General features: G+C 43.6%; 1 protein-coding gene across 1 annotated transcript; it reads left to right on the top strand.

The window, feature by feature from the left end:
• The first annotated feature begins 237 nt into the window (after positions 1–237).
• On the top strand, positions 238–20,326 carry nocta (nocturnin a). Its single transcript, XM_034690450.1, has 3 exons — positions 238–895; positions 17,322–17,600; positions 18,575–20,326. Exons 1-3 carry the CDS (start codon positions 655–657, stop codon positions 19,426–19,428), a joined length of 1,374 nt encoding a protein of 457 aa, XP_034546341.1. The 5' UTR covers positions 238–654; the 3' UTR covers positions 19,429–20,326.
• Positions 20,327–22,088: the final 1,762 nt, after the last annotated feature.

Raw genomic sequence — 22,088 nt, 5'->3', positions numbered from 1 at the left:
CTCACATACTGTTTATAAGAGCTCTGTAATGACTGAATTCCCATGAAAGGTGATAAATAAATAAAAATAGTTGAGAATTCAGTTTCATGAGAACACTGCGTACCGAGCACGTGCTGGAGCCGGCTGGAGCTTGTTATTGACGTCATAGTCGTCGTCACTGTCGAAGGAGCGCTCTAAACGCTGATTGGCCCGTTTGTGGAAAGAAACGCCCATTTCTCAGAGTTCCCTTTCTCCTTGCATGTGTCACTGTGGGTCGAATCATTATTGACATGAGGGGGGTGTACGCACGGTAGCTCCTCTATAAAGAGAGTGGTATCAGTGTGTATTAACGTAAAGTAGACAGGAAATACAGTTAACACATTTAATCTTACTCTTTAAAGTTTTTGTCCTATTTTAACGTGATTCGGTTCCTCAGGTAGAGCACACTGGACTAGTCCATCACTGGTCGGCCCCTGGAGCCGGTGTTCGGTGACACGCTAGAAACTGATGTAACTTTAGCCGGCTTCAGCTCCCTTCAAAGAGGACCGGAAATTTGTCCGGTAAAACCATAGGGTAAACCCGGTACCAAGGGAACATTCTCCAGTCTTCGGTCTCATACATGGCCCGGTTCTGTTCGTGAAGAGACAGCGGCTCTCCGGTAGACTTCAGGGAACCATGAATCCAGCTCGGCGCTGCTCGGCGTTGCTCGGCCAGCTGTGTGTGTCCTCCCGGGGGGGACCGGCTGGCAGGAGGCCGTTCTCACCGGGAGCAGTGACGGCCCCGGCGGGAACACGGGGCTGTCACCCGGGGCTGGCAGCAGCAGGAGGAGGAGGAGGAGGAGGAGGAGGAGAAGGGGGAATCAATGGGACCGGTCCACAGCTCAAGCCGAGTCGGGTATCCAACATAGCAGCACCAGGTAGGCCCACTGTACAACTCAGCCGCCTGTAACCACTTAAACTCCCTCAACCAAACCTCGGTCAAAGATTCGACTAAAGCTGCTCGACTCGATTAATCGGTATCTGATGTGTCATTCTCATGACATCCTGAGTGTGACGGTTCACAGAGTTCAAAAGTGTCCCTACACGCACTTTACACACACTTTACACACAATTTACACACTTTATACACACATTGTACACACTTTACACACACTTTACACACTTTATACACACTTTACACACACTTTACACACACTTTATACACACTTTACAACTTTACACCCTTACACTACAGACTGAAGAGTACAGATTACTCTGAACAGGACCCATAAAATGAAGAGGTGCTGCTTTGTGGATGTGCCATTATTATTATTATTATTATTATTATTATTATTATTATCATAATTTCTTGTTATATTTTTACATTATTAACTGTAGTTTGATATATCTATTAAAGCTCTAGTGAGAAACTCTCTATGTGTATTTTGGAGTCCCTTATGATGTCTTCTGGTCTTAGCTGGTCTTGTTCTGTTCACATGTAAGTAATGTCTAAAACTTAATCCCCTCCCCCTCCTCCTAAGTCAAAAGGTGGACTCACTTTGGACATTTGCTGTGGAAAAAAAGCGAAGCTTTTTCCGCTCGCGGTCAGTCACCTAAACGTAAACTAAAAACATATTTACTCAGCCTGGCTGTTATGAAGGGTTTAACAATTTCCTTACTTAACTTTTTACTTTGAGGTACTTTTAATGTTGTTTTATTATTTTAACTGTTCGTTTTTTATGTATCTACTCAGTTTTATCGATATTTTTAGCCTTTATTTTATTTTCAACTCTTATCCCTAACCTTTTTAAATTATTTATTTTAACTATTTATATACTTTCTCTCAATGGTCTTTTACTGAAAATCAACAGTATACAAAAAGGGCAGGTTGTACAATGACATTTTTCTCCCACAACACTCACCACAAAACACAAAAGCACACAGCAATGGACACACAGAACAAAGCCAGAGTAGCTACAAACGACAAGGTAATGATCGGTTAGTCAAATAGACAAAAAAAAGACAAAAACAATCAGTTCTACATGACGGGTTGTGTCAAACACACCATCACAACCGGACAGTGAGCAATGAATAATAATAACCCACCCCTTTCCAAATAATAAACAGTAATAAGGGATAAAGTAATATTTAAATCAATCAATCAATAAATAAATAATAATCAAATGAACAAAGCTGACAGAAAAATCAATTAGAAAGCAATGAATGCACTGATTAAATAATAATAATAATAATAATAATAATAATAATAATAATAATAATAATGCATTAAAAAACAGAACTGGCGGTTACTCAGAAACAACAGTTGTGGGTTTCTCAAAGTATGTCATGAAGGAGCGCCAAACTCTGTCAAATGTTTTTTCTTTCCTCGTGTGGTGAAACGGATGTTCTCTGGATTTAAACAGCTCATCGTATCTCTGATCCAGTTTTGTTTTTGATGGATCATCATCTGGTGATATACCAAAGACAGCAGTCAAAGGGTTTCTGGGATGGTTTGAAAGTTTGTAGTTAAGGTGGGACAGGACCAGGACATGTGCAAAAGTGAGCCAGGGGCGACTTTACATTTATCACAAGTGGGGTCAACATCAGGGTAAATATGAGCTAAGTTGGTTTGTTAGGACTATCCATTGTGTACTAACCCTACCTCTGAACAACACAACTGATGGTCAACATCAGGGTAAATATGAGCTAAGTTGGTTTGAGAAATTTGAATTTGATGAACTACTTTAAATTGTAAAAGAGCATGTCTGGCACATATCTATTTATATTCTTAATGTTAATTTGATGCTTTAACTTATTTTTCATATTGTATTGTTGTCTGAGAGCATTAGTCTCTATTTTAAAATCCATTTTAGTTTTTTAATATGTCTTGATTTATTTTATTTCTGCTTCTTTCTTGTTTTCAGTTGCTGTAAAGCTCTTAGGGTTGCGTTTGATTTGTATGAAAGGTGCTCTATAAATGAAGCTTGATTGATTGATAGATCTGGCCTAACATCTGCCCTCTCACAGCAGCCTCAGACACTTACTAAATTAGATCATTGGTCTTATCACTAAGGGTCCTCTTTTGTAGGTTAAAAAGCATCAGTATACATTTCAGTCTGTTCATAACCAGTTAAAAACTCCTCCACAAGAGCTTTAAATCTAATACAAAGCTTTATTTTGCATTAGCATTGATCATAGTCCATAGCTTCTCTTATCATTCAACTTTATGTTCAATCTAAGTCTAAGAACTGAACTTTAAGATTAAAATGTTTGAAATCTAAACTGTGAACGCGAAGTTAGTGTTTGAGAATAATCCCTAAAGGTTAAATAGTCCAGTGTTTTGATATTTTATTTCATCACTAGTAGAGAGTATGTGGACCTGGACATGGATGTGGTCTTGAAGGAACAGTAGAAACAAATAGTAATGTGAGTTTAGTTGGTTGGCAGAATATCTCCACATGTTTGTGAGTACTTGAAGTTAAACTTAGTATTAAAAACACAGCAGCTATGTTTCTGCACAGGACCGACTCTTCATCCAGTTATCCTTCAACTATCCCTCCAAACCCCAGTCCCCCAGCTCCTGTGTGAAGGTTTCCTGAAGCATCTCAGGGAGAAACACTTGAACTAACCCTTAGTTTCATCCCGGATCACACTGATCAACCTCTGAGGGAAAACTTCATAAACAGTCAGGTAACGTGAATTATTCCCAAAGGTACGAGGCGATGACTGAAAATGTTTTTATTTGGCTGACTAAAAGTTTAATATTTAATAAAGCATTAAATATAAAACATGACTCAGCTGTTATTCATCATGGATAATAGAGCTGCAGCTGCTGTTAAGGTTCACTCATTTGTCTAAAATGTGAACATGCCTCATAATAACCTTATAATTAAATAAACAGATCCTGTAGAACAGAGAAGATTCAATCAAACACCATGCTTTAGAAATATTTGGAACATCTTACATTTAATGCTTATTACAGTGAATGAAACTGAGATGTGGAAAATACTAAATACTCATTTGAACGTTGTATTAATACATATTACATTTTAATGAACGTTGTAATCATACATATTAAAGTTTGATTCGCCTCATGTATCTCCTTTTTTAATAAAACACTTCAGCAGTTTTCCATTAACAATAATTATTCATGATCTGATTTTGAAGTGATCCAACCAATGAACATTTTATTTGAAGTGAGCAAAGAGAAGACCTTTTTTTATTTTCCATCAGATCAACATAATCCTAATATCACCACCTCACTGGAGGAGCTCTGACTAACAGTAAACATGGTGTTCCTTGATTGATGTCCAGGTCAGACGAGTCAATATTACAAATCTTCACCTGACTTTTTCAACCTCATGTTGGCTGGGGGCCACTATTTATATACATTTGTTGATAAACATGTTTTATTGATTTTCACATTTTACAGGTTATTCATACGATGTATCAAAACATACAGAAAACACATTACACCCCCAAATAGTTGCAGAATATTAAAACACGTACAGAAAACTTAAATAAATAAATAAGACTAATGCTTGAATTGTCAGAGTACATTTTCAGACAAAATCTTACAATAAATAAAATTACATAAAATAAATTATAATTATATACACTACCAGTCAAAAGTTTGGACACACCTTCTCATTCAAAGTTTATTTATTTTAATTATTTTCAACATTGTAGATTAATACTGAAGACATCAAAACTATGAAATAATTTGGTTTTACCATAATCTGGATTACAACAGTAGTCAAATAGGACTATCCATTGTGTACTAACCCTACCTCTGAACAACACAACTGATGGTCTCAAACACATTAAGAAGGCAAGTCATTCTACAAATGAACTCTTGACAAGGCTCATGTTCATTAGAAACCATTCCAGGAGACCACTTCATGAAGCAGACTGAGAGAATACCAAGAGTGTGCAAAGCTGTCATGAAGGAAAAAGGGGGCTACTTTACAGAATCTAAAATATAAAACAGATTCTGCTTTGTTTAACACTTTGTTGTTCATTCAATAATTCCATATATGTTCTTTCATAGTTTGGATGTCTTCAGTATTAAAGGTGACATATCATGCAAAATTGACTTTTTAATGGTTCTCTACCTGTGATATGTGTCCCTGGCATGTCTACAAACCCCCCGAGAATGAAAAAAATCCATTCTGCCCCTGTTCTGATTTCTCCACCTTTCTGTAAATGTGTGTGAAACGAGCCGTTTCAGACTTCCGTGTTTTTGTTACGTCACAACAATATCCGGTCTGTAACGGAGTCAGAGCTCGGAGCTTGTTCAGCCCATAGACTGTATAAAATAATACTGAATCCCTCCCCCGTTTTTCATTACCTGCACAAATGTGTGCTAACAAGGAGCTTAGGAGGGAGGCATGCTAGTTGTAGGCTGTCTTAATAAACACAAAGGTCGGTTTTACTCCCCACGTCTGCAGATTTGAAGATATAGTGGATGATTTTTATTTATCATGGATAAGTGCTAGCGCTAATTAGCATAGCCACATAGCTATATGTTCATAGCTGTAGCCTATAGCTGTAGCTGTAGCTGTGTACCAAGACACACGTCGACAAACAACAAGAAACACTAAATCTGTGACCAATCCTTCAGAAAGGTCCTGCTGCCTTTCTGGCAGAGGTCGGTTTTACTCCCCACGTCTGCAGATATGAAGATCTAGTGGATGATTTTTATTTATCATGGATAAGTGCTAGCGCTAGTTAGCATAGCCACATAGCTACATGTTCGTAGCTGTGTACCAAGACACACGTCTACATACTGATAAATAAAACAACAAGAAACACTAAATCTATGACCAATCGTTCAGAAAGGTCCTGCTACAGGCGCCTCTCCATCGGGATCAGATTCAGAGGGTTGAAGTAACGCGATCTCTGAGCAGCCGTGTATATTCAGCCAACATGTAAACATTAGATCAACGTGCTGGAGAGCTGAGGCCACATCCACTTCCTGAGGGGGCGTGGTCAGAGAGAAAACAGAGTGTTCTGAGGACTGCTGAAGAAAAGGACTTTTCAGGCATGCCAAAATCTGATTTCAAAGTGTTTTTTTGAGCATAAACTTTAAAGACATGTTTTGGGGACCTCTTAGACCAATATATATTGATGAAATAAGGGTGATATGTCCCCTTTAATCTACAGTGTTTACAATCATTACAATAAATACAAACCCTTGAATGAGAAGGTGTTTACAAACTTTTGACTGGTAGTGTACAATATTTATTTATAATAAAGAAAACTAAAATTCATCAAAAACAAATTGATACAAAATATAAATCTACTGGCACACGTCTGAGTTTGTCATACATTCCTCACATGATAAATATAGAACGTGTCATTGGCATCATCACCTCACAAATCCAGCACTTCTTCAATGTCAATATTTTTTATAAATAAAAAAAATGTCTCCAAGATATTAACAAACTCAGAAGCCTTCTTCCTCACGACATAGGTACATTTAATATATCGGTTCATGAAACAGTGTGATTAAGACGTGAAGCTGTAACGTTCTCCTCTGTCCCTCTGACCCGTCACCTGAGTGAGCTCCTGTCTCCAGAGGAACCCTTCTCTCCTTCATCCTTTCAGATCTATTTATTCTGAAGCTGTGACACAGGATGTTCTCCATGTTCTCACGAGTACCCGGGCGTAGTAATCTGTTGGAGCTGTAGCCTTTTTGCCTCTGCAGACCATGACACAGCATTACTGAAGTTGCTGTTTTAAGAGCTCTGATTAGCTGGCACACTGAGTGAATGAAGAGCTGGACCTGCTGCGCTCACGTACAGGATTTACCTGCTGACTTTAAATAGAAGGACGGTCTACTGTGGATCAGCTTTATGAGGATGCAGTACAGAGTGATTATCACTGAGGGTTTAGAACAGTGGACCACACACTCAGGGTGGGACATGATATCAATACAGTAATACATCACCGTCCTGACCTGGTGACACAAAGATGGACCTGAGGGGCTGAATATTGATATTCTAAGGTTTAAATACAGCACTGTGTTTTTCTTTTAGTATATAAGATGACCATCGAGTTGTCACTAAGTGTTGATCTAAGATGATTTCATTGATTTAAAATGATTTACAAAGCTAAAAGCATAGTCTCTCAGCTTTAACAGCCCATAATGTCTCTGTGGCAAACGTCTCTGTTGACATGTCCTCAGTCAGTGCTGTACCTCTGTTAGAGCCCACACTGTGCTCAGTGTTTGCGTCATGTCTGTTGTCTTCATTTTGATAGACGTCTCTTTCACTCAGCTTCTCGTGTGTTTTAGCATCCTCTGTATTTCTGTGTGGTTGTAACACTTACCAGTCCCTCCAGGAAGTTGCGATTTCGCGATCGCAACTATCAATGCAAATTCAACCAATCAGCGCCATTTTTTCGCGGCCTTGCAATTTTATACAATCACCGCAACTTTCTCGCAACTTTGACCAATTACCTCAATCTCAGCCCCTGTACGTCATCGGTTTTGTCATCAATTTCACTTCCTAGGAACATAAACGTAAGTCCTCACTTGATCGGCACTTTTCAACAACAAAACACGCACAGAGAACGGGTGAAAAGAGGGGACAGCAGGCAGGACAAGTGACCATGACAACGTTATTATTTATATTGAGGGGCTCAGTGTTCGCTTGGTCTCTACCTGCAGCAAGTGTACTTCGTGAACCAGCTCTCCTCACCTCCATGCATCTGTCTCATCTTCATTGATGATTTTTACCCCCCGGTGTGCGTGAGTGACAAAGACACAACCACGATACATCTGTTTACTATTTGATGTTTGACGTTGTTGCCGCCATCACCGTAAAAAGCTCCTCGTCTACAGCTTGATTTAATCCAGTTTGGTGAGACATCAGACACATTCAGTAAGTTTTGATCAACTCCTGGTCAACAAAGATGCAGATTCATTTCAGAGTGCGTGAACTGCCTGTCAAGTGCCTCTGTCACTGCGAGGTGCATTCAGGGACAGTCATAAATGTGCAATACAGCCCTTTCATGGCATTTTTCTGTGAATAAAGAGAATCAAAACACATTCACAGTGGCCACATTAAGAATGTTTTCTAAAAACAACTATAATTTAGCATATTTACTTGCCCCTGAGATGTTATTGGGGGAAAAAAGCAAAAAAAAAAAAAATCGCAACTTTCACCGCAATTTTTTCAAAAAGCTGTCGCAAATTCAGGCTTTTTGGGACGCAACAATCACAAAAAAATCCCGCGAAATCCTGGAGGGACTGACTTACATCTGTTCTCTGCTGTTAACTGGTCCGCCATTGAACACCAACCTTAAGTTTTGTGCTCTCCAAATATATAGAGAGTAAAATACAATACCTCCTGAGCTGTTTAACGATACTGTTAGAAAGTTTGTCAGATTTGTTTTCGTTTTTGTCTGATAGTCAACAGGAAGAGGTGAAATCAGTACATGTGCTTCTGTTCCTTCCTGCAGAGGGATCTGATGTGTGTGAGGTATGTATCCGGTTTTCCCATAGTCTGTATAAATAATGGACGTAGTTAAAGGACGTTTAAAGGACAGCTGAAGAGAGACAGGAAATGTGGGGAGTAGAGAGTGGGGTAGGACTCGCAGGAAATGGTCGACCGGCCGGGAATCGAACCGGCGACCCCTGCGACAAGGACTTTAGCCTCTGTACGTGGGGCGCTTAGACCGCTAGGCCACCAGCGCCCCGTTCCTGAGCACTTTTTGAAGCTAGTCGGCGGTGGGAGCCATATTGGAAATGCTGAACTCAACCAAACTTAGGCTGTTTTCAAACCTCCTACTATACTAGCAGTACGTACTGATTTAGTCTAAATTCCGTATGTAGTATGTGAACAAGAGCAAAATCTGCAGTATGCAAAAACTCCCCGGATGTTTTACTGATTCAGGAAAAGTTCTCAGTATGCATCGGACCAGTCTGCCTCGCGTACTGTTTCCCACAATGCACAGCGCTCGTTTTTAGGTGCTGTGAAAATCATTAAATTCCATATAAACCACTTCCTAACTTTTTAAATCATAAGTGATGCTAAAGAAGAAGTTTATCTATCAGCTTGTCCGTTGTTTACTTCCGCATTCCGAAACCGGAAATTCAATGACACCTGACCCAGCATCCTGCAGACCAGATCCAGCAGAACAGTCAGACTACAGACTAAATTGAAACGCAGTATGTAGTATGCAGTACCTACTACATATGTAGTAGGCAGTACTTACTACATATGTAGTAGGCAGTACCTACTACATACTACATTAGTAAGTAGTAAGTAGCCGGCTGTTTAGAAAACAGCCATAAGGCTGATTTATACTTCTGAGTTAAATCAACGGCGTACCCTATGCCGGGGGTCCGCGTAGCTCCCGTACCTACGCCGAGGCCTACGCACGTAGCTGACGTGCACCTCCTCCAAAATGTAACTCCCCGTAGAGCCGACGTGGACTGCAAGCCCTGTGATTGGTCAGCTTGGCGGCATTGTCTTTCCCCGCATTTACAACACTTCGGGATCCCGGACATCGGCCGCACATCGTCCGTGTATTTCATCTCCTCCTCTCTATTCTTCATGTAATCATGTCTGTATGATAAACAGCAACATGTATCAGCTGTAGATTAACAGAACACGCTCTGAATATCTGTGGAAAAGGAAACAGAGATCGTAGCGGGACCGGAAGCAGGCGACCGACTATCAGAGAGACCACACTGCCCTCAAGAGTTTCAGAGGAGAATTGCTGCACGACACGGACACATCGACACACGAGTATGTGGTGCTCATGTCCGCGTCAGCCCCTGCTGCGTAGGGGAGACGCAGAAGTATAAATCAGCCTTTAGTGTGAGGTAAAGAGGCGGAGTTTGAGCCTCCTAGCCAACAGCTATGTGTTCCCGCCTGTCAGTCAAGTCAGTCATGTCCTTATTTGGGCAAATACTCGTAATCTCAATATCTGCTGAACAGTCGTGTTAGAAATAAATTCACCCCCCTACAGTGTGTGCCGATAGAGAAGCCAAGCCGTTTTTTGAACCAGGCTGTAAAACATGTTTATTTCTGCTGTAAAGATCGTCTTCTTTGAATGGGTGTGTATGTGGTTTCTGGTGTTTCTGCAGCCAGCCTCTAGTGGACACTCATGAACTGCAGTTTATAACACTTCAGCATGGGCTTCATATTTTGAGACCGGAGGTTGTCCCTAACATTGCCTTTCATATTCAGAATGAATAACTGTTGTCAAGGAGCGATGACCAATCAGAATCAAGTGTTTAACACAGCCTGTGATAAGTAAGAGAGCTGGGCCATCAATAAATAGATTTGAATGAAACAGGAATACAAATACATATTGTTGATTCAAACCAGACCAATCCTCTCCTGTTCCCAGAATGAGTGGACCAATAACCTCTAATCTGTACTGTTGTCTCTTTTCTTGTTGTTACACTCTCTGTGCAGTAACCTAACTTATCTATGGAGCAGTAGACCGGTACATAGTGTGTATATATTTCATATTTTATATTTATTTTTACCTTTAACTGAATTCTATTTTAACACTGTAAGTGCATTGTTGACTCCTGTCAGCTGTTTTAAGCTGCTGTAATAAAAGGTTTCTCCCCATGGAGGATCAATGAAAGTATCTGATCTAAGATTAATGAAGAGGTGTAGTCCTGCAGCTCCTCCTGGTTTTAGTCCCCTGAGAGCATTCAGTTCTCTGTTTCCCTGCGCACTAGGTTGGATCTCTATTTTCATACCTGTGGTCAGGCCACACCTGCACTGACGCAAACACACACACACACTTGCACTGACGCACACATGCACATACTTTACTCTATCAGGCCCACATCAGCAGAAAACAGCCTTAAATGAGCCTCTCTGTACTTTCAGAGGCCGAGGGTTTAGAGGCTAAAAGTCTTAATCAGACTCCACGCAGAGCTCTACTGGCCTCCATCCATAACAGGATTGTTCAGGTGTTACATAACCCCCTGTTACAGGAGAGACCGCTCAACAGAGCATGAGTAAGGCCTACGTTAGCTGCCTGTTAGTGTTAGAACACACAACCAGGGCTCAGAGGTGACCCAGAGTGCTTTAACTCTGCACCGCAACACCACAACACCACAACACCACCACACCACAACACCACCCAGAGTGAGGCAGGACTGAACCTAAACAACATCCAGAGATAGTGACTGAATACAGAGTTCATCTGAACATCCACTACTTTATTTATTAACCTTTGAATACATTTTTAATCCTTCTTCTTAAAGAGACTTCCTGGGTAAAATACCATGAGCTGATGTTTAAGTAAAGAATCAGGTGTTGGACTATAAGTCAGCAGTTCAGCAGCTCCACACGGCTCAAGTCTGATAATCATCACAAGCACAGGGCTTCCTTAATTCACTTAAAGCCTTCATCACTTAATCTAAAGTGTCTCTCTGGTAATTCAGTCCCTGGCATGTGGTGACCTATAATTTGATCTAAGTAACCAGCACCACTCCGTGAGTCATTACAGAGAGGATCATCCTGCTTCAAGCCTGAAAACGTTCACTTCCTGGAGAGTTTAGAACAAGTTAGGAGGAGGACAGTGATCGTTGGGCTGTTGTAAGAAACTCTCTGTTCACTTTATTCACGTAGTTTTTCATGCTCACTAAAATATGAAACATGGACGTGCTTCAGGTTGACACGGTTAGCTGTGCTGTCTCCTTCTTATCAAGCAACAAGCAAGTAAGTTAAAGCCAAGCAGCAACCTCCGGCCACAAGAACTGAAGCCAATGTGGAAGTGTTAAAAACTGCAGTTCATGCAGCGTCCACTAGAGGCTGGCTCCAGAAGTAACGGAAACCACATACACACCCATTCAAAGAAGACGATCTTTACAGCAGAAATAAACATGTTAACAGCCTGGTTCAAAAAGACAAGTTTTGGGGGATGAATTTATTATAACTTCACTTTATCATAAGGTTTGCATGACTACAGGCACAGCTGACTTGATTGACAGGTGGGAACACTGTATCTGTTAGCGAGGAGGCTCAAAGCCCCGCCTCTTTACCTCCCCCAACTCAACAGCAGTTAGGATGAGTTCAACATTTCCAATATGGCACCCGCCAACGATCAGCTTCAAAACAGGAACAAATGGGGGACGTCATGGAGACTACGTCCATGTTTATACAGTCTGTGGTTAAAACTTGTGTAATCAGAAACTGTGCAACTGGACCGGTCCAGGGAGGGCATGATTTGTTTCTTTTGGAGGAAGCCGTGACTGTTCTTCTACAAATAAAGCAGTAAACGTGCAGAAATGGTACTCACAGTCATAATTTGTCAACAGTATGAAGCGATGATGTGACAGTGACCGTCTGAGGTGCATGTACATGCAGCCAAGACTACAACTGAGACTGTGTCCCCAGTTCCAGGTCTGTCCCAAGCACTCTGAGTCCTGGTGGAGCTGATCATGTTCAAAAGGTGTCTGAGCTAGTCCTACCGGTGGTCCAGCTTGCATTACATCACCTGTAGTCCCTGGAACAGTTTACTCAGCAGCCTGGGGCTCATGTGTTACCAGTGTTTCATCAGAAGCGCACACAGGGACACACTTGAAAACCTGCCACACTAAGAGGTGGCTCCTGTCCAAACACTGCTGTTCTTTGGCTTTATTTCAGGAGAAGAATCCAGAATAACCTATTGAGTAATACTTACTTAAAGAGCATGAACACATTCAGGTACCTGAGGCCTGACACTTATCAATATTTAACTATTGAGTAAGAGCAAGATGCAACCCACGGAGTAACAGGAACCAGAGATGATGCAACACGCTGACCGTAATGTGTAGTCCGTCCAGGAGAGTCAGCAAGAAATATATTTAGACCTATCTCTGAGTATTTTCTTTAAGACGACATTTAACTTCCTGTTTAAACAACGAGCCAATTAGTCTCTTCACAACATCCAAGTGACACTATGTTAGCGTCAGAAGTTTTGGTTTCCTTTTGAGGCCTGGATGTTAAGGTGGGTCCGGTCCTCAGGTGGGTCCAGTCCACATCGTCACAGATTCTTGTGTAGGTTTGAAGCAGACTCTCCCGGTTATGGTGCATTCAATGACTCTTGTGTTAGTGTTTGTTACGTTTCCTCTCACCGTTCCTCCTCTACTCTGATAATCCGGAGCACACAGTACTGCAGGAGCCTCATTGGTCCACACAGCTGTCAATCATGATGTTGATAATGGAAGAGGGTTAGGGCTACTGATTTATTTCTCTTAGGGACGCCCTTTTTTAAAGACTACTGCCATAGAGCTCAAAGACAGCAGAGTTCTAGAATCAAAGGCAACAGAGTTCTAGAATCAAAGGTAGAGTTCTAGAATCACAGGCAGAGTTCTAGAGTCAAAGGCAACAGAGTTCTAGAATCAAAGGCAGGGTTCTAGAATCAAAGGCAACAGAGTTCTAGAATCACAGGCAACAGAGTTCTAGAATCAAAGGCAACAGAGTTCTAGAATCAAAGGTAGAGTTCTAGAATCAAAGGCAGAGTTCTAGAATCAAAGGCAACAGAGTTCTAGAAACAAAGGTAGAGTTCTAGAATCAAAGGCAGAGTTCTAGAATCAAAGGCAGCAGAGTTCTAGAATCAAAGGCAACAGAGTTCTAGAATCAAAGGTAGAGTTCTAGAATCAAAGGCAGAGTTCTAAAATCAAAGGCAGAGTTCTAAAATCAAAGGCAGCAGAATTCTAGATTCAAAGGCAGAGTTCTATAATCAAAGGCACAGTCTTAGAATCAAAGACAGAGTTCTCAAATCAAAGACAGAGTTCTAGATTCAAGAGAAAATAGAAGTTAAAAAAAGAAATCTCCTTAGCCCCTCCCCTCTTTCCTGCTTTTTCCCTTTTTTATTGATTTTATTGATTTTATTGATTTTATTTCTGATTTAAAAGGACCATGCATATTAATTAACACTTCTGTGAATATGCCAGATATATCCCTCTTTTTATATCATCAATAACTCATTCAAAGTAAACAGAAACATGAACACTGACATAAATCAGCATGATAAGAACTTACTGCAATCACAGAAACCATGTTTGAGGAACATTTCTGTAATTTGATTTTAGAGTTTGTTCCATCTGTTACCATGGAGGAGGCAGTGTTTATGACCTGTACTGCAGCCAGTCAGCAGGTGGAGCTCTGACTGTTTTGGCCTCACTTTAGAGAAGCTCTCAAGCCGCCCCTCTCTTTAAATAGGCGTAGTGTGGTCTGTGGTATGAGCGGTATTTCAGTGAATGAAGAATGAACACATGGCTCATTGTTGACTGTCGGTCCGGCTTCCTCTCTAAACTGTGGATGTCTGCGAGGCTCTCCTCGGTGTGTGCGCCTGCAGGGAGAGTGCTCGTGAATGGCTCAGTCAGTGGTGATGAGTCCCCTCCTTCAAGTCGCTGCAGACTCTGGGACAGACTCATGTGAGTCTCAGTGTCCCTCCTGAACCCCGTCCAGCAGACTGAGAGACAGATCAGTGAGAGGTTGAAAGGAAGGGTGCGAGGTAGAGAAGCTGTGTGTCCTCCTGACTGTGTGTTTCCTTCGTCCACTTTGTTCCATGTGAGTATCTGTTTGAGATTATTCATCAGGTGTGTGGAGGACAGTTTGTGGTTCAGTGAGATTAAATCGACTCTTTGTTTGGAGCAGTTTTTGAAGCATTACAGAAGAAGTGGAGAGTTTCAGAGCGAGAGGAGCTGCTGAAGAAGTCTCTTAGGTCTACAGTCAGAGAGGTGGGGTCTTTCTGCAGGTCTGTCATAAATATCTCTGAACATTCTGCTGAGACATCGTCAGTAGATGAGGGGGGGACTGTTCTGGATCATGGATTATTGTTGAGGCACAATAATCCATCAGTTTGTTCCCAACAAGTTATCTAGATGTAGATTATGTTCAAGACGATCTATATATGAGTATGCTTCATGTTGGTTGTGTTGAGAGATGGTCTGGTAGAGCAGAGGAGCTCTGTGTGGACCCGTTTTACCTGAAAGACAACAAGGTGATCTGTAAGTTGTGTAAGTCTTTACTAACATCCTCGAGCAACCAACTTCTTCCATGTCACATTTAGCAAATAGTAAACGGTCACAGCACGATTCATGTCTTTATTTCAGCAGGTCTAAACATCCCTGAGGAAGAGAGAACATGAGGTCTGCATGTTCACACAGCTTCCTCCATGACCTGCTCTGTGTCAGAGAACCTGCTCAGAGACATGCTGCTCGTTTTAGCCTCTGTGTTTCTGTTTCTGTGACATGTAGCTCACCTGAACTGCATTTGGAGATAGATAAACTATCAATGACTCTGTGTTCAATATTTTACACTAATGATTTCTCTAAGGGATGAGTCTCCCTCAAGGGGCAACCTCCGGTCTCAAAATATGAAGCCCATGCAGAAGTGTAAAACTTCAACATAAACTGCAACTCATTGAGCGTCCACTAGAGGCTTCCTGCAGAAACACCGGAAACCACATACACACCCATTCAAAGAAGACGATCTTTACAGCAGAAATAAACATGTTTACAGCCTGGTCCAAAAGACGGCTTGGCTCTATGTAGCTCTTCTCTCTATCAGCACACACTGTATGGGGGGTGAATTTATTTCTAACATGATGGTTCAGAAGATATTAAGATTACAAGTTTTTGCCCAAATAAGGACATGACTGACTTGACTGACAGGCGGGAACACATAGCTGTTGGCGAGGAGGCTCAAACCCCGCCTCTTTACCTCACACTAAGTTTGGTTGAGTTCAACATTTCCAATATGGCTGCCACCGCCGATCAGCTTCAAAACAGCGTTCAGGAACAAATGGGGGACGTCATGGAGACTACGTCCATTATTTATACAGTCTATGAGTAGAACTCACATGAGCACCGCCATCTGCTCTCTTCACCCCACGGTAACTCTGCAGACACAAACCAATCACAGGACAGTCTGTCACATTAGCATTAGCATCCTCGATGCTAGCTGCAGCTGCCGGCCTCTATACCGGCATGTTTATTTAGGCAAACGCATGACTCTGATCGGATCCTGGTCTCTGCAGATATTCAATATTTAAAAATAGGGACATCCCTAGTGCTAAGTTGAAACTGTCCTCAGAGTCCGTTTAAAGTTACCAGGGTACCCGAGGTCTAATCTGTCCCAGCAGGGAGCTGGTCTTTAAATGTAGGGAGGAACACTCATGATGAGTGTTCCTCCTCTGTCTCAGAACAGGCAGCACACTGACACCTAATCACATTACTGTTCATGTGCTCCTGATACAGACACACTATGTCTCTCTGTCTCTCCTGTGTGTGTATGAGAGTGTGTGTGACAGTGTGTGAGAGAGTGTGTTTAAGTGAAACCACACCGGATAGTCCTGCCAACCCCACCTGTTGGACAATATGTACACTGTTATCAACACTCCACCCACTTACTGAATTTGTGAGGAGACATCCTTATCACACACACACACACACACACACACACACACACACACACACGCACACGCACATGCACATGCACACACTCAATCTCACACACATTTGTCCTCACATTCAGCCTGAACCCTCCCTCCTTTCTCTCCTAAAGAAGCATCCAGTTTTTCATTGTCAGCATCTTCTCTCTCTCTCTCTCTCTCCCTCTCTCTCTCTCTCTCTCTCTCTCTCTCTCTCTCTCTCTCTCTCTCTCTCTCTCTCTCTCTCTCTCTCTCTCTCTCTCTCTCTCTCTCTCTCTCTCCCTCTCTTTCTGCGGACTGATGTCTTAGCGTGGATAGAGAGAGGGATGAAACCATGTGAATGAAGTACAGGAGGAGCTGACAGAGAGAGAGGTGGATGGTTGTGGTCTTCAGGTGTGAGAAGAAGAGGCAGGAGAGTGCTGAGTAGACATGGAGGCTGCAGGTCATCTCCCCTCTTTTTACCACACTTCCTGTCTCTCTCAAGTTGTCCTTTCAAACATTACAACAGATAAACATTAGACCGTTCTGGATGGTGGACTGTTTGTTCTCTCCTGGTCTAAACTCCAGTGAGTGACCTGAACGAACGTTGAGTCAGAATGTTCTGAGACAAAAATAGAAAAGCAACCTTTGTCCAGGGGACAGTTCTCTGTGTAGGCCGGTCTTTGTGTGGGCACAGTCCCTGAGGTCAGTGGTTTTCATGCTGCTCACCTTCACCCCCGCACACGTGGAAGGTGAGGTCATCATTTGAACTCCTCTGCCTCTAGCTGCTGAGATGCTGAAAACTGAAGCATGTGTGAAATGATGTTTGAGGCTTTATCTTGAGATGAATCACTTCCTGAGTTCACACAGCTGATCAGAGCTCCGCCCACGTGGCTGTGGGGTACAGGGGAGTACACAGAGAAGACTGTCCCTTAAACAATGTTATTAATGACCTCCCTCTCCTCCTTGTCTCCTCCACCTCAGCTCATCCAATGGGCGCCAGCAGCAGCAGCAGGTTGTTTGGTACGTTGGCCCAGACGCTCCACAGCGCCCCCTTGGCCCAACCAGACCTGTACCCAGAGGAGAACCAAGACCGGGACCTGTCTGAGATCGACCCAGACCAGCTGCTCAGAGAGTGCGAGGAGGCCCTGCAAAACCGTCCGGCACGTCCACACCGGGACCTGGTCTTTCCTAGCAGTTTGATGCCCCGCCACAAGCACAGCCCCTCCATCCGGGTCATGCAATGGAATATACTCGCCCAAGGTAGGGATCTGTTGAGAGTCCACGCCTCTGAATCTGAACCCTCCTGATCAATCAATCTTTATTTGTACAGCCCCAAATCACAACAAACGTTATCTCAAGACTCTTTTACAAACAGAGCAGGTCTAGACCACTCTATGTCAAATTATGAACAGAGACCCAACACCAAGACAGGATAAGACTCGGTCTGACCCCACCTTAATCCACCTTGAGCATTGCACCTCACAGTATTTAGCTAGTTACAGTGGAGAGAACAAACTTCCTTTAACAGGCAGAAACCTCGAGCAGAACCAGACTCATGTTAGACAGCCATCTGCCTCGACTGAGTTGGGTCTGGAAAGAGGGATAGAGGAGAATAAGAGAGAGAGGGAGAGGTGATAGTGATGAGACGAGTAGTAGAAGCTGTTGCTGCTGGAGTCCAGCACGTCAGTATCAGCTGGAGTCCAGATCGTCCACAGCAGGAGGACGTCTACGGCAGCTCAGAGGAACCTACGAGACAAGGGAGCTCAGGGACTCCAGAAAGGTCTATGGTTAGTAACTTTAATGGGACAGGGAGAGTTAAAGGAAGGGATGAGGAGGTTGGGGGGAAGGGGGCGAGATAGGATCCCAGTGTGTCAGATCCCCTGGCAGTCTAAGCCTATAGCAGCATAACTAAGAGCTGGTCCAAGCCTGATCCAGCTCTAACTATAAGCTTTATCAAAAAGGAAAGCTTGAAGTCTACTCTTAAAAGTAGAGAGGGTGTCTGCCTCCCGGACCCTGACTGGTAGATGATTTTGGAAGTTTGTTCTACAAACAGCTTCTGAAGACATGCTCGTAATGTCACTCATGTGCTCAGTCCCTCCCAGACTACAAACACTGACTCATTTTTATCCTCCAGCTGCAGAGTTCTGGATCCATGTGGTCTTCAGTAACATGTGGACTGTGATGTGTAGTTCTACTTGTAGCTGAAACCTCTCTCTGTGTCTCTGTGGTTCCAGCTCTCGGCGAGGGGAAGGACGGGTTTATTCGCTGTCCACTGGACGCTCTCAACTGGCAGGAGAGGAAGTACCTGATCCTGGAAGAGATCCTGACCTACCGCCCCGACATTCTGTGTCTTCAGGAAGTGGACCACTACTACGACACGTTCCAGCCCATCCTGGCCAGCCTCGGCTACCACGGCAACTTCCTGGCCAAACCCTGGTCCCCATGTCTGGATGTGGAGCAGAATAACGGTCCTGACGGCTGCGCTCTGTTTTACCGCCACTCCCGGTTTTCCCTGCAGGCCACAGCTCACCTGCGTCTGTCCGCCATGATGCTGCCCACCAACCAGGTGGCCATCGTGCAGACCCTGAGCTGCAGGGAGACCGGGCGCCGTCTTTGCGTGGCCGTCACACACCTGAAGGCTCGCAGCGGCTGGGAGAGGCTGCGAAGCTCGCAGGGCGCCGACCTCCTGCAGAGCTTACGGAGCATCACGTCCCCACGCTCTGACAGCGAGGCAGCGTCAGGCGGCGTCCCTCTGCTGGTATGCGGCGACTTTAATGCAGAGCCTTCAGAGGACGTTTACAGACGCTTTAGCTCCTCCCCCCTCGGCTTGAACTCCGCCTACAAGCTGCTGAGCGCCGACGGACAGACCGAGCCCGCGTTCACCACGTGGAAGATTCGCCCCTCTGGAGAGAGCTGCAGCACTCTGGACTACATCTGGTACTCCCATGATGCTTTGAGTGTGGACTGCCTGCTGGACATTCCCACCGAGGAGCAGATCGGACCAGACCGCCTCCCCTCTTACCATTACCCCTCAGACCATCTGTCCCTGCTCTGTGACGTCAGCTTCAGGGACCAGAACCTCATGTAGACGGCCAAACACAGCAGACCTGGACCAAATAGAGGGGAGCACCTGAGACCTGGAGACCAGAGGTGGAATACTTCAGACCTGTAGACCAGAGGGGGAACACCTGAGACCTGTAGACCAGAGGAGGAACCTGAGGATGACAGAGAACAGCAGAAACAGGGCGGAGTCTCAGAGGAGCAAGAGGAACCCGGTTAGAGCTTTAAATGTTCATACGTTAGACTGTAACAGGATGAAATGATCTTCTCATGATGTGGGTCACTCTAAAGGTTCAGGTTCAGATGTCACATCACTCTTATCAGCGTTGACCTCTGACCTCCTGAGGGTCACAGCGATCAATAAAGCAAACCTTCATCATAATGCAGGTACTCCCACCTGTACGAGGAACATCTACAGCACGCCAGATTTCAGCCAATCCCTGACCTACTGGATACAGTGAAACTGGGACTCAGTGAAACGGTACTCTGCCCAACAGAGGAATCCTGGTCCAGAAACCGGAGGAGAAGGAGGGTCTGTGTTGAACCACAGTGACTAAACGGATGGTCCATGTTGGTCTGAACGAGCCCCTCCAGTCTGTGTCGGGGTTTTTGAATATGATCCTGACTGGGAGGAGAACCCTTCGCCTCTGCTGACTGAAGTCTGACATGTTGGGACCACTGAGAGGAGAAGAAGTCCCTCTCCTCTGGTCTGGACTGATGTTAGTGTACCTGGACTCAGGGTTGATGTGGACTTCAGTTATTTATTGTTTCCAAAGCGACACTTTGACTCCGGATCGTATTAACTTATTCTTTTTACTTTATTTTATGACGGACAGACTCTGGAGAGTTTTATTATGACTGGTAATAAAGTAACTTTGCTGCTGTTGGAAGAGTTCATATATGAAATAAAGCTCTTTGTACTCTGAGTGTGGTCCTGTCTCATTTCAGATTAACAGACACATCAATCCATCAATCCATCAATCAATCCATCAATCCATCAATCCATCAATCCATCAATCCATCAATCCATCCATCAATCAATCAATCCAGCCATCAATCCATCAATCAATCAATCAATCCATCAATCAATCCATCAATCAATCAATCCAGCCATCAATCCATCAATCAATCCATCAATCCATTAATCAATCCATCAATCAATCAATCAATCTATCCATCAGTCAATCAATTAATCAATCAATCTTTATTTGGACAGGATAAGACTCAGTCTGACCCCACCTTAATCCACCATGAGCATTGCACCTCACAGTATTTAGCTAGTTACAGCAGAGAGGACAAACTTCCTTTAACAGGCAGAAACCTCGAGCAGAACCAGACTCATGTTAGACAGACATCTGGAAAGAGGGATAGAGGAGAATAAGAGAGAGAGGGAGTGGTGATAGTGATGAGACGAGTAGTAGTAGCTGTTGCCGCTGGAGTCCAGCACGTCCGTATCAGCTGGAGTCTGGAACGTCCACAGAAGGAGGACGTCTACGGCAGCTCAGAGGAACCTACGAGACAAGGGAGCTCAGGGACTCCAGAAAGTCTATGGTTAGTAACTTTAATGGGACAGGGAGAGTTAAAGGAAGGGATGAGGGGGTTGGGGGGAAGGGGGGGAGAGTGTCATTGCGCCAACATCAGTCTCCAGCTGTGTCTATCCGACACAGCTGGAGACTGATGTTGAATGCTGTTACATCACATCCCCTGCTCTGCAGCTAGAAGTGAGCGAGCAGATGTCTGGTTCCTGTTGTAATGTGGTGACAGTGCTGTCAGGCAGGGACATGATCAGTAACTTGTATAAAGCAGAGACAGTTCCTCCACCAACACTAGCTTCCTTCAGTTTGGTGTCCAGAGCAGTTTTAGATCCAGGTATGATTCCTTCAGAAGTGCATTTTTTTAGGACAGATCTCAATTACAAGTATTAAAAAAAGAAGAATCCTTCAAACAGGACTGTGTTTTATTCAAACTCTTGAAATGGTAGATCTCCATCCTTGTTTCAGGAGTTTAGACACTTCTGAAGCAGAGGAGTGACTGCAGCTCTTTCCTCTGAGCAGGATAACTGTTAATAATAATAATCTATACCTGACTCATTCAGGGAGTGGACTTCACCTCCAGGCAGAGTTTGTGGTGTCAGAGCCTTCTGGAGAGTTCTCATGTAAATATCAGACAACTAGTCTCTCCTGCAGAGCTCCTTATTGGACATTTTTTCTTCTTCTAAGAACAGTTAACTGTTCCATTAAAGTTACTAACCATAGACCTTTCTGGAGTCCCTGAGCTCCCTTGTCTCGTAGGTTCCTCTAGATCTCTGCTGCTGTGGACATTCCAGACTCCAGCTGCTACAAATACTACTATCTGTCTCCCCTCTATCATCTCTTTCTCTCTCTCTCTCTCTCCATATCCCTCTATCCCTCTCTCCAACACGGTCTCAGCAGATGTGTGTCTAACATGAGTCTGGTCCTGCTGGAGGTTTCTGCCTGTTAAAGGAAGTTTGTCCTTGCCACTGTAACTTGCTAAATGCTGCAAAGTGCTCTGCTCATGGTGGATTAAGACGAGATCAGACTGAGTCCTGTCTGTAAGATGGGACTAGATCTGATCCTGTCTTGATGTTGGGTCTTTGTTAATAATAGAACAGAGTACGGTCTAGACCTGCTCTGTTTGGAAAGAGTCTGAGGAGAACATTTGTTGGGA

This window comes from Notolabrus celidotus, chromosome 8, assembly GCF_009762535.1.
Source record: "Notolabrus celidotus isolate fNotCel1 chromosome 8, fNotCel1.pri, whole genome shotgun sequence".
Taxonomy (NCBI): Eukaryota; Metazoa; Chordata; class Actinopteri; order Labriformes; family Labridae; genus Notolabrus; species Notolabrus celidotus.
The sequence above is the reverse complement of the archived record's forward strand: the minus strand, read 5'-3'. Positions and strand labels throughout refer to the sequence as shown.